Source organism: Rhinoraja longicauda, chromosome 32 (genome assembly GCF_053455715.1).
Source record: "Rhinoraja longicauda isolate Sanriku21f chromosome 32, sRhiLon1.1, whole genome shotgun sequence".
Classification (NCBI taxonomy): domain Eukaryota; kingdom Metazoa; phylum Chordata; class Chondrichthyes; order Rajiformes; family Arhynchobatidae; genus Rhinoraja; species Rhinoraja longicauda.
The window spans coordinates 11,943,904-11,957,193 of NC_135984.1; the positions used below are offsets into that span (position 1 = coordinate 11,943,904).

General features: G+C 45.0%; 1 protein-coding gene across 2 annotated transcripts in view; it reads left to right on the forward strand.

The window, feature by feature from the left end:
* Window positions 1-12,269: 12,269 nt before the first annotated feature.
* dscaml1 (Down syndrome cell adhesion molecule like 1) overlaps window positions 12,270-13,290 on the forward strand; it is a 494,811-nt gene continuing 493,790 nt past the window's right edge. For both annotated transcript variants that reach the window (XM_078426581.1, XM_078426582.1), the window contains exon 1: window positions 12,270-12,501. In XM_078426581.1, the coding sequence (XP_078282707.1) occupies window positions 12,459-12,501 (43 nt within the window). In that variant the 5' untranslated portion in view covers window positions 12,270-12,458. The remainder of the gene's footprint in view (window positions 12,502-13,290) is intronic.

The window sequence follows — 13,290 nt, forward strand, 5'->3', positions numbered from 1 at the left end:
CATACCAAGGAGTGCTGGCTTTATCTGCCCATTTTACATGACACAATTATGCTCTGATGGACAGCTATAAAGCACCAATTGGAATACATCTCATTTAGATAAAGTAATTTTAACCTATCTAATTAAATGGATAGATTAGGGGCTTGACCCTACAATCGGCCTAGTTGAAAACATTAAAGAACATCCTAACTAACGTCATTGGACTGGTTTCTATTATCTGCATTTACTTTTTCTTTCTTCTTCTGTTAAAGTTTGCCTCTTTTAATTTTAATTTTTCTCTAGCCACAATACCATTTTGGAACTCCATTGATGGTGCAAGTAAACTTCTGTTAGTGAGTTTATGTGAGCAGATGTGAAGATGTACATCAAAGTATTTTGTGCTGTTCAGGTACTTCAACTAAGCAATACCTTCCAAGCTGCTTTCACTTGCTTTAGGACTCTGAGGAAATTTATCAGTCAACTTTAACACATCATGCCTTGGGTAATGTCCTGGTCAATGTAAGATATCGATTAGCTGGCTTGTCTGAAATTCAGCTGACCCAGGATACAGTTATAGTTTAGTTTATTGTCACGTGTATTGAGGTAGACAATAGACAATAGGTGCAGGAGGAGGCCATTCGGCCCTTCGAGCCAGCACCGCCATTCAATGTGATCATGGCTGATCATTCTCAATCAGTACCCCGTTCCTGCCTTCTCCCCACACCCCCTGACTCCGCTATCCTTAAGAGCTCTATCTAGCTCTCTCTTGAATGCATTCGGAGAATTGGCCTCCACTGCCTTCTGAGGCAGAGAATTCCACAGATTCACAACTCTCTGACTGAAAAAGTTTTTCCTCATCTCAGTTCTAAATGGCCTACCCCTTATTGTTAAACTGTGGCCCCTTGTTCTGGACTCCCCCAACATTGGGAACATGTTTCCTGCCTCTAACGTGTTAAACCCCTTAATAATCTTATACGTTTCGATAGGATCTCCTCTCATCCTTCTAAATTCCAGTGTATACAAGCCTAGTCGCCCCAGTCTTTCAACATATGACAGTCCCGCCATTCCAGGAATTAACCTAGTAAACCTACGCTGCACGCCCTGTGAAAAGCTTCTACTGTGGACATGCTACCCAGTCAGTAGAATGACAATACATGAGTACAATCGAGCCATAGATATATGATACATGTACAGATACATGATAAGGGAATAATGTTTAGTGCAAGGTAAAGCCAGCAAAGTCCGATCAAGGTTAGTCCGAGGGTCACCAAAGAGGTAGATAGTAGTTCAGCACTGCTCTCTGGTTGTGGTAGGATGATACGGTGACTAAGTGTTCAATTGAAACTGCTTTTGAAGTTAAAATAATGTTATTTACAGGAAACCTGACTTTTTGGGGGTTTAATCTTTGCAATAGCTGTACAGACACCTGACTGATCTGACGTATTTGTTATTTTAACAGTGTTTCAGCTGTCTTTTTCATTAATTATTAGAAGGCAAGACGTAACTTTTTCTAGCTTTCTGCCGATGTTCATCACTATTTTGATATGGTTTTCTGATATGATGTTACTAATTTGGTATTGAATAAATCTGTCTACGCAATTCTGTCCTACATCCATGATGGGTGAGAGAACTAATTAATATTAATTACCAGATGTTTATGTTTTCCTCTTTATATTTACCTATTGCAGTATGAAGAACATTTATATTTTTTTAATGTCATATTGGTGAGATGAAATTCAATTATGCTGAAATTAGCACGCTAGATTCACCTGTTTATGAATCTTTGAAATAACCAGGTATTTGGGTTTCAGAATTTAGTTTAAAATACAGGCGTATATTAAATCATTATGTTGTTAACTTGTGTATTTTGCTTCCAAATAATCCATCAACACATTTTTTACCTTTAAAATAAATAACCTGAAATATATAGTTCAGGCTATTCTAACATCCGAATCATGGTGTGCATAAAAACATAGAAAATAGGTGCAGGAGGAGGCCATTTGGCCCTTCGAGCCAGCACCGCCATTCATTGTGATCATGGCTGATCATCCACAATCAGTAACCTGTGCCTGCCTTCACCCCATATCCCTTGATTCCACTAGCCCCTCGAGCTCTATCTAACTCTCCTTTAAATTCATCCAGTGAATTGGCCTCAACTGCCTTTTGTGGCAGAGAATTCCACAAATTCACAACTCTCTGGGTGAAAAGTTTCTTCTCACCTCAGTTTTAAATGGCCTCCCCTTTATTCTTAGACTGACTCCCCTGGTTCTAGACCCCCCCCACCAACATTGGGAACATTTTTCCTGCATCTAGCTTGTCCAGTCCTTTTATAATTTTATACGCCTCTATAAGATCCCCTCTCATCCTTCTAAACTCCAGTGAATACAAGCCCAGTCTTTCCAATCTTTCCTCATATGACAGTCCCACGATTAACCTCGTGATCCTACGCTGCACTGCCTCAAATTAGGAGACCAAAACTGCCCATAATACTCCAGATGTGGTCTCACCGGGGCCCTATACAACTGCAGAAGGATCTATTTACTCCTATGCTCAAATCCTCTCATTATGAAGGCCAACATGCCATTAGCTTTCTTCACTGCCTGCTGTACCTGACTGGTGTACAAGGACACCCAGGTATCGTTGCACTTTCCCTTTACCTAATCTGACACCATTGAGATAATAATCTGCCTCCTTCTTTGTGCCACCAAAGTGGATAACCTCACATTTATCTACATTATACTGCATCTGCCATGCACCTGCCCACTCACTCAACCTGTCCAAGTCACCCTACAACCTCCTAACATCCTCTTCGCAGTTCACACTGCCACCCAGCTTTGTGTCATCTGCAAACTTGTTATTGTTACTTCTAATTCCATCATCCAAATCATTAATATATATTGAAAATGGTTGGGGCCCCAGCACCGAGCCTTGTGGCACTCCACTCGCCACTGCCTGCCATTCTGAAAAGGACCTGTTTATTCCTACTCTTTGCTTCCTGTCTGCCAACCAATTCTCTATCCACGTCAATACCCTACCCCCAATACCATGTGCTCTAATTTTGCCCACCAATCTCCTGTGGGACCTTATCAACGGCTTTCTGAGAGTCCAGATACACTACATCCACTGGCTCTCCTTCATACATTTTACTTGTCACATCCTCAAAAAATTCCAGAAGATTAGTCAAGCAGGATTCCCCCATCATAAATCCATGTTGACTTGGACCAATCCTGTTACTGCGATCCAAATGCACCGTTATTACCTCTTTAATAATTGACTCCAGTGCCTTCCCACCACCGATGTCAGACTAACTGGTCTATAATTCCTCTTTTTCTCTCGCTCCTTTCTTGAAAAGTGGGATAACATTAGCTACCCTCCAATCCACAGGAACTGATCCTGAATCTATAGAAGTTTGGAAAATGATCACCAATGCGTCCACGATTTCTAGAGCCACCTCTTTGAGTACCCTGGGATGCAGAACATCAGGCCCTGGGGATTTATCAGCCTTCAGTCCTATCAGTCTACCCAATACTATTTCCCACCTAATGCAAATCTCTTTCAGTTCCTCTGTCTCCCTAGATCCTCCATCCTCTAGTACATCTGGGAGATTGCTTGTGTCTTCTTTAGTGAAGACAGATCCGAAGTACCTGTCCAACTCTTCTGCCATTTCCTTGTTCCCCATATTAATTTGACCCGTTTCTGCCTTCAAGGAACCCACATTTGTCTTTACTAATCTTTTTCTCTTAACATACCTAAAGAAGCTTTTACTATTCTTCTTTACATTATTGGCCAGCTTACCTTCGCACTTCATCTTTTCAGCCCGTATTGCCCTTTTTGTAACCTTCTGTTGTCCTTTGAAAGTTTCCCAATCCTCTGGCTTCCTTTGCTATGTTACACATCTTTTCTTTTAGTTTTATTCCATCCCAAACTTCCCTTGTCAGCCACGGTTGCCTCTTACTCTCCTTAGAATCTTTCTTCCTCTTTGGAATGAAATGATCCTGCATCTTCTGGATTATTCACAGAAATTCCTGCCATTGTTTTACCACCGTCATTCTTGCTAGGATCCTTCTTCAGTCGACCTTGACCAGCTCCTCTCTCATGCCTTCATAGTCCCCTTTGTTCAACTGCAACACTGACACATCTGATTTAACCTTCTCCCTCTCAAATTGCAAATGCTGGAATCTTGAGCAAAACACACAGTGCTGGAGTAACTCAGCAAGTCAGGCAGCATCTCTGGAGGACATGGATAGTTGATGTTTCAGGTCAGAATCCTCCTTCAAACTGATTGTAATAGGTGGGGGGACGAAAGCTGGGAAAGAGGTGGGTGCAGGATAGAGTCTGAAGAAGGTTCCCAACCTGAAACGTCACCCATTCCTTCTCTCCAGATATGCTGCCTGTCCCGCTGAGTTACTTCAGCTTTTTGTGTCTATCTTCGGTTTAAACCAGCATCTGCAGTTCCTTCCTACACCTAGCAAGTGATAGGTGGATACAGGTGCGAATGGTTTTCATTCGCAGATGGATGGATAAAGGCTAGAGAAGAAAAGCTGTCAAAAGAGTGTGAGATCAGGCGAGGAGTGAAATGTGAAGCCAGAGGAAGGGATGTAGGTATATGAGGGGGCAAGGGGAAATTGGTGTGTACCTGGATAGGGCACAGTGAAGAGAGGAGGGGTGTAAGCATCACGTATTACCGGTAGTGAATGTACCATTGAGAGGATATTGTTCACTCTGAGCACATCAAAGTAAAAATTGTGTTAAATTATATTTTATTGGAGGCAGTGGTTTGTAGCTTGAAGCTTTCCTTTCCAATGAGCACGAACATAAAGTATTGTCATAAAACCCAAATTGCTATCAAGCACACTTAAACCAGATATAAATAATGCCTTTCTAATAATTCCCCATTTTGTAGTGAGAGGATGGCAACAAAAATACATCAGAATTATTACATGACGGTCTTTTGGGGCATCGTAATTCTTATAAAAGTGGGTTCAACAGCAATCACGACCATATCCCACATCAACAAGGAATTAGAGTGTGAAAACCTTTTGCATATTTTTGGTGCAAGAGGTAAATAAACATGCAGAAGATTTGATGTCCATTTGTGCAACGCTGTGGTTTGTTTTGCGAAAATTTAGTATGCAGTTTTCTATATTCCCTTGATGTGATTAACGAGCAACTTGTTCCTTTGCTTTTTTTTTTGCCTTGTGAAAGCAGACCAATTTTTTTTTCTTCTCCACTTTCAGTTGTTGGATAAATAAGTTCCACGAATCAGTTTTATAACAGCTACTGTCTATCACCAGCACCCTAAGGAAATTCCATTGTAAATGTGAGCAACTGCTCAATCATCACCCCCTACTTTACAGTACAGGCCGCACCTGGAGTACTGGGTGCAGTTTTGGTCTCCAAATTTGAGGAAGGATATTCTTGCTATTGAGGGCGTGCAGCGTAGGTTTACTAGGTTAATTCCCGGAATGGCGGGACTGTCATATGTTGAAAGACTGGAGCGGCTAGGCTTGTATACACTGGAATTTAGAAGGATGAGAGGAGATCTTATCGAAACGTATAAGATTATTAAGGGGTTGGACACGTTAGAGGCAGGAAACATGTTCCCAATGTTGGGGGAGTCCAGAACAACGGGCCACAGTTTAAGAATAAGGGGTAGGCCATTTAGAACTGAGATGAGGAAAAACTTTTTCAGTCAGAGAGTTGTGAAGCTGTGGAATTCTCTACCTCAGAAGGCAGTGGAGGCCAATTCTCTGAATGTATTCAAGAGAGAGCTGGATAGAGCTCTTAAGGATAGCGGAGTCAGGGGGTATGGGGAGAAGGCAGGAACGGGGTACTGATTGAGAATGATCAGCCATGATCACATCGAATGGCAGTGCTGGCTCGAAGGGCCGAAAGGCCTTCTCCTGCACCTATTGTCTATTGTCTATTGCAGTAATCTGATACTGGTTTGCTTGCACTTCAGATACATGCTTTAAAAATCACCATGACTAAAGTTACAGAAATTACCTGGTTCCCGTAAGTCGCTGCACTACTAAGTGAGACCAAAGTTAATCCTAGCTTTGACCTTGCCTCCATGTTTCTGCCCCATATATACATGCTCATTGCAATGGGCAGCTTCCTTAATGTTTTACTCCCCAAAAATGTCAAAAATCAAAAACCAAAGGATGAGGGGGAGACCTCATTGAAACTTACCAAATAATGAAAGGCCTGGATAGAGTGGGTGGAGAGGGTGGTCCCACCACTGGGAGAGTCTAAGACCAGAGATCATAGCCTCAGAATTAGAGAACGTTCCTTTAGGAAGGAGATGAGGAAGAATTTCTTTAGTCAGTGGGTGGTGAATCTGTGGAGTTTATTGCTACTGAAGGCTGTGGAGGCCTTCAGGCAGAGATAGATAGATTCTTAATTTGTACAAGTGTCAGAGGTTATGGGGATCAGGCAGGATAATGGGGTTAAGAGCAAGAGATAGATCAGCCAGGATTGAATGGTGGAATGGACTTGATGGGCCGAATGGCCACTGAAGGCTGTGGAGGCCAAGTCAATAGATATTTTTAAGGCAGAGTTTGATAGATTCTTGATTAGTAAGAGTGTCGGGGGTCATGGGGAGAAGGCAGGAAAATGGGGTTAAGAGGGAAAGATAGATCAGCCGTGATTGAATGGCAGAGTAGACTTGATTTGCCGAATGTCCTAATTCTGCTCCTATCACTTTTTTGTTTTGTTGTAACTTCAAAGTTGGTTCAGAACAGATTGTTGGTAATATTTATGACAAGGAACTTGAAACGCAACCGTTTCCACTTCAGCACCATTGATGCTGATTGGGGCATGCATTGCACCACATTGCCTGGAGTCAATAACCAGCTCCTTCACCTTGTTGACATTGAGGGAGAGGGTGTTGTCTTGACACCGTTACTAAGGTCTCTAGAAACATAGAAAATAGGTGCAGGAGTAGGCCATTGGGCCCTTCAAGCCTGCACCTCCATTCAATATGATCATGGCTAATCATCCAACTCAGTATCCCATACCTGCCTTCTCTCCATACCCCCTGATCCCTTTAGCCACAAGGGCCACATCTAACTCCCTTTTAAATATAGCCAATGAACTGGCCTCAACTACCTTCTGTGGCAGAGAATTCCAGATTCACCACTCTCTGTGTGAAAAAAATAATTCTCATCTCGGTCCTAAAAGACTTCCCCCTTATCTTTAAACTGTGACCCCTTGTTCTGGACTTCCTCAACATCGGGAACAATCTTCCTGCATCTAGCCTGTCCAACCCCTTAAGAATGTTGTAAGTTTCTATAAGATCCCCCCTCAATCTTCTAAATTCCAGCGAGTACAAGCCGAGTCTATCCAGTCTTTCTTCATATGAAAGTCCTACGGTATCTCTGTCCTGTACTCCATCTCATAATTGTTCAAGATCGAAGCCCCCCCCTACAGCGGTGTCATCTGCAAACCTATAGATGGAGTCAGAGCAGAATTTGGTGGCAGAGTTGTGAATTTATAGGGAGTTTAATTTAATGAGGGGCTGAGAGCACATCCTAGCGGTGTTAATTGTGTCGGATGTAATATCGCCTATTCTGTGTAGGAAGGAAGCGCAGATGCTGGTTTTATACCAAAGATAGACACAAAATGCAGGAGTAACTCAACGGGTCAGACAGCATCTCTGGAGAAATGGAATGGGTGACGTTTTGGGTCAGAATCCTTCAGACCCTCAGATAGTCTGAAGATGGGTTCCCACCCGAAGCAACACCTATTCCTTTTCTCAGAGATGCTGCCTGACTCCAGCATATCGCCTATCCTTGCTGATTGTGGTAAATGGGTCAGAATGTCGAGGATCCAGTGGCAGAGGGTGGTGCTGTCTCTCCAGGAGTTTGGAGGTGGTTTGGATAGGATTTCAGGTCTACTTAAAAGATGAAATGCTCGAGATGCAAGCTGATAGTTCCTCAGTGGGGTTGAGTCCGATAGCCTATCCATCCACACCGTCAATGCTAACCGATAAAAATGTGGCTGAAGAAGGGTTCTGACCCAAAACATCACCTGTTCCTTTTCACCAGAGATGTTGCACAAAGTGTACAAAATCATGAGAGGAATAGATCGGGTGGATACACACAGTCTCTTGCCCAGAGTAAGGGAATCCAGGACCAGAGGACATAGGTTCAAGATGAAGGGGAAAAGATTTACTAGGAATCTGAGGGGTAACTTTTTCACAAAGGGTGGTGGGTGTATGGAACAAGCTGCCTGAGGAGGTAGTTGAGGCTGGGACTATCCCATCGTTTAAGAAACAGTTAGACAGGTACATGGATGGGACAGGTTTGGAGGAATATGGACCAAGCGCAGGCAAGTGGGACTAGTGTAGCTGGGACATTGTTGCGCAAGTTGGGCCGAATGGCCTGTTTCCACACTGTATCACTCTATGACTCTATGTTGCCTGACCCGCTGAGTTACTCCAGCACTTTGTGTCTAACTTCGGCATAAACCAACATCTGCTGGTTCCTTCTGACACAATAAAGTCACTTGGGAACAAAGACAAGGCAGAGTTGGCAGTGAAGGGGAGAGAGGTTATGATCTGCAAATGTGGGAGGGGGAAATAATGTAACAAAACACATTTTTCTCCAATTTAGTGTTTGACGGCACTGGGCCTGTACTCACTGGAGTTTAGAAGAATGAGGGGGGACCTCATTGAAAAGTACAGAATAGTGAAAGGCTTGGATAGAGTGGATGTGGAGAGGATGTTTCCACTAGTGGGAGAGTCTAGGAACTAGAGGTCAAAGCCTCGAAATTAAAAGATGTTCTTTTAGGAAGGAGATGACGTGGAATTTATTTAGTCAGAGGGTGATGAATCTGTGGAATTCTTTGCCACAGAAGGCCGTGGAGGCCAAGTCAGTGGATATTTTTAAGGCAGGGATAGAGTTGCGCAGCGGTAGAGTTGCTGCCTTACAGCGAATGCAGCGCCGGAGACTCGGGTTCGATCCTGACTACGGGCGCCGTCTGTACGGAGTTTGCACGTTCTCCCCGTGACCTGCGTGGGCTTTCTCCGAGATCTTCGGGTTCCTCCCACACTCCAAAGACGTACAGGTATGTAGGTTAATTGGCTGGGCAAATGCAAAAATTGTCCCTAGTGGGTGTAGGATAGTGTTAGTGTGCGGGGATCGCTGGGCGGCGCGGACCCAGTGGGCCGAAGGGCCTGTTTCCGCGCTGTATCTCTAAAATCTAAAAAAGATTCTTGATTAGTACGGATGTCAGAGGTTATGGGGAGAAGGCAGGAGAATGGGGTTAGGAGAGAGAGAGAGAGATAGATCAGCCATGATTGAATGGTGGAGCAGACGATGGGCCAAATGGCCTAATTCTGCTCCTATCACATGATCGTATGATCTAGTGTTCCTTCAAGGATGTGCACTGTGGGGTGGGGAGTGGAAGGCCGTTGCTTTGCTTGTTTTAGTGCTCAGCAGAGTTGGGTACAGTAGTTCCTGTGTCTGCCGCTTTCCTAGTCTGGACACCCCTTTTGTGTGTCAGAGCTTGGAAGGTGCAGACCTTTCTTGTCGGGTCTTGCTCTTTGCAAGTCGGGGCTTGTTTTACTGCCGCCTGTTATCCCTGCACTGATAGTTCACGCCTCGTCTCCTGGTCGACCTCACACCGGGAGTTAGTTGCTTTCATGCGAAAACGTAAAAATAACTTTTAAAGCGGGGGTTCCATGTTTAACTTGGCTGGGCATTTAGATTTTGGGCTCGTTAAATTAATGAGCATTTTCTCCCTCTCCGCTTCATATCGAGTCCTTGCCAATTTATTAACGACATCTCCGAAAAGTCCGGATACCTTAACGCAAAATTAAAGTTTCAAGATCCTTTTTTTTCCATAATCCATAATTGCGATCAAAAAAATGGTTCAATGCTCTCGGGGGGTTTATTGTAAATAGGATTGACAGGCTCCTATTTAATAATTGTTATTCAAAAAACGCTGCAAAAGTCAGTCATATTAAACACAAATCATAAGATTAAGGACCGATATTCATCACATTAATGAAAAATGCAACTGTCGGTGAGAAATAATCTTGACCCGTTGCGTTGGCCGGCGATGATCTTCCCAGAAAGCATCCAGTGTGTGTAGAATCTATTGGACATCACACAATCTCTCAATTTACTTCAATTCTGTTGTGAAAATCAGAATACATCTGCAAAGTCTTTTGTGATATCTACAGGCGGTAGGATTTTGAGACGGATGGGAGAAGGGGGGGGGGGGGGGGAGATGGGAGGAGAGGGGGGGGGGGAGATGGGAGGAGAGGGAGGGGGAGAGCAGAGGGGGGAGGATGAGAGAGGGGTGGGAGGGGAGGAGAGGGAGGTGAGAGGAGAGAGGGGGGGAAAGGATGAGAGGAGAGGGGGGGATGAGAGCAGAGAGGGGGAGGATGAGAGAGGGGTGGGAGGGGATGAGAGGAGAGGGGGGGAAAGGATGGGAGAAGAGGGGGGGATGAGAGGGGATGAGGATGAGAGAGGGGTGGGAGGGGATGGGGGGAGGATGAGAGAGGGGTGTGAGGGAATGAGAGGAGAGAGGGGGGGGGAGGATGAGCGAGGGGGGGGGGGGGGTGAGAGGGAGAACGAGAGAAAGAACTAGAGAATACACTGGGCATTTGCTGTTGAAATCACCCCGCTTACAGCGAACCACGAAGCGGAACAGTGATTGTGGTCGCGGTGCGCAGTTAATCAGTCACAGCTTTCAACGTCAGATCGTGTGATTCAGAATATTAGCCACGGCTCTTGGCGATCTTGGGCGAGTTGAGGCACATTGCAGGAAGAATATGTTTTGTTTTTAAAACGGGATTCACTGATGGCGTACCCGTTCGCGCTTGCAAACTTGAAATATCCAGTTAGATTGTTGGGGAATAGACTGCCTGTATTTTCGTTCATGAGTCTGCACCAACGCTCGAAATATTCAGAATTCCAGTTTAATGCAATGGTAATTTTCATCCTCTCGCCCCCAACTCCCCTGGAAAAACAAACACTCGGATTAAATCGAGTCCAACATTCATTCCATTGCTTCATTCATTCATCATTCAACCTCTTCCCATTTCTGTTCCTGTGTTTTAATAGGGAAGGGGAAAGGGATGGGGAAGGGGAGGGGGAAGGGTGGAAACAGATTGTGTTTTAAAGAGGGGGAGCTGTAGAAATACGCGGAAGGGGTGAGAAGGTGTTGCCCAGACCAGCCTTGCACATGGCCACGCTCTGTGCACTGAGTCTAATTGCAAAACAATGCCATTTGGCAGCACAGCAAAGTGGACGATGGATTCAGTTCCTTCCTGCCCTGTTGGACTGGACCAGCAGAGGGAGTCTCTCCACATGGGCCGCCACGGCAACTTTTACACAGGTTGCAAACTTTCACTCTTCATTCTGGGCGCCGGGTCAAGGCAAGACAAGTGCGTTGCGCCTTCTGCCTTCAGAGTTTGCAGGGAGCGCCGAAAGTTCTTGCCCTCTCGACAACGCACTCGTACCCCCTTCCCGTTTCCTCACGCCACTTAGAAATTTGATCATTCAACTTCAGGAGGATGGTGTTACTCTGGCGATTGTGGGCTCTGCTGGGGGTGGTGGGGGGAACCCTAATGTACTTTCCCCTGCCTTGTCCAAGGAGATCATGAACGGGAATTGTCTTATCAATGCCCAGCACGGAACCTCTTTTGTTGAACCTTTTACCTTGAGTTTGGCGGTAGCGAGAGCTCGGTCGCCTTGGTCTCTTTGCCCCTTGGACCATTGTGATCCACCTCCCAGTACAACAGCGTTTGGTATCTCTTATTCCAACCCAGCCGCCGACCTCTTTATAATTGGCGACCCAGATCTTGCACGGTAGCTTATGCCGATGGCATGAATGCAAATGATCTGCCTTTCTTCAGTGGGTTCTGTTAATCACGACGACGTGGACGTTTTAAATATTGACGTGGTGGGTTTAATTAAATCCCTTTAATGGAAAACTTAAAGATACTAAACTAATGGGGTTGAGCGCCCGCTTCGGCGTCGACGGGGCTTGCGTTTGGTGTATGGTCTTATTAATGATCTGTCTCATCGGCGGCTCCATCTCACGGGCATCGATCCCTCTCCCTCCCTCCCTCCCTTTCCGATCCATATCCAGGTCCAGATCCATATCCAGATCCAGAGCCAGCTCCAGAGCCAGAGCGTACTGCCACTTGCTCTGTGCGCTGGTCTTAAGGCGGCTGGGGAAGGGTTGGCCGGGAGAGCGATGCGATCAGTGGATTGAGTGGAGCGTTGCGTGCGCTTTATCTCCACATTGCTGTGTCTGGGCGGGGCGAGGTGACATTTCCCACCTTTTGCCAGGGATGACACGTCCCGGATAGGCTGTCGTTGGGGCATCGCGGCTACCTTACACCTCGCAGTCTCCGACAACCAAAGCGAGGGATCAGAGCTCTCTCTCTCTCACTCTCTCTCTCTCTCAACAGCACTGAGATATAAGACACACACACACAGGGAAATAGGTGCGTTTATGGCATGTGGCTTATCAGTCTAATCCTGCTGTACTCTCTAACTCGAGGTACGTCATATTTCTTTTCAAATGGTTAAATAACTAAAAATTGCAATATGGTATTTGTTTTTTTTGTGAGGTTATGGACAAAAAGTGAAACGCCCTGTTACATTTTACTCTGTAAACTATTATGCCTGTGAAAGTCTATATAAAATATTCCATATTGGAGATATGGGTGGTTTTTTTAACGAGTTTTGAATATGCAGACTATTGTGTCAACAAAGGCGAAGCATCTTTCGCCAGAATATCATAGATTTTTAATCAAAAACGCATAGAAACAGTCCCCCATTTCTAGACTACGATTTGGGAAAGATTCAGGAATGGGATTTGGGGGAAAGGAGGAGGGGGGAGAAGTACAATGTAACGTAGCCACGATTAGAGATTTCGATTATCCAAATGCAATGTATCTTGGCATCAGTTACAGTCGCTGATAGAATTGGAATTTCTGATCTCTGCAAAAGGGCTTTACGTTGAGTTCTGGACTCGATTTATTAAAACAATGCATGGGTTTTTTTGTGTGCGTGGAGATTGATCCCAATTAGTGTGATTTTTAAAAAAAAATCTGCCTCTCGTGTTATTTCCATTTAATTTTCTATCCGTCCTGCAAATTGTGAAAAGGGGAGAAGATTTGTGCAGGTGTGTGAATTGGCCAGTGCCCCAGACTCGCTCCTTTCCCCACTCTCTCCCCACTCTCTCCCCCTCTCTCCCCACTCTCTCCCCACTCTCTCCCCACTCTCTCCCCCCACTCTCTCCCCCCTCTCTCCCCACTCTCTCTCCCCCTCTCTCCCCACTCTCTCC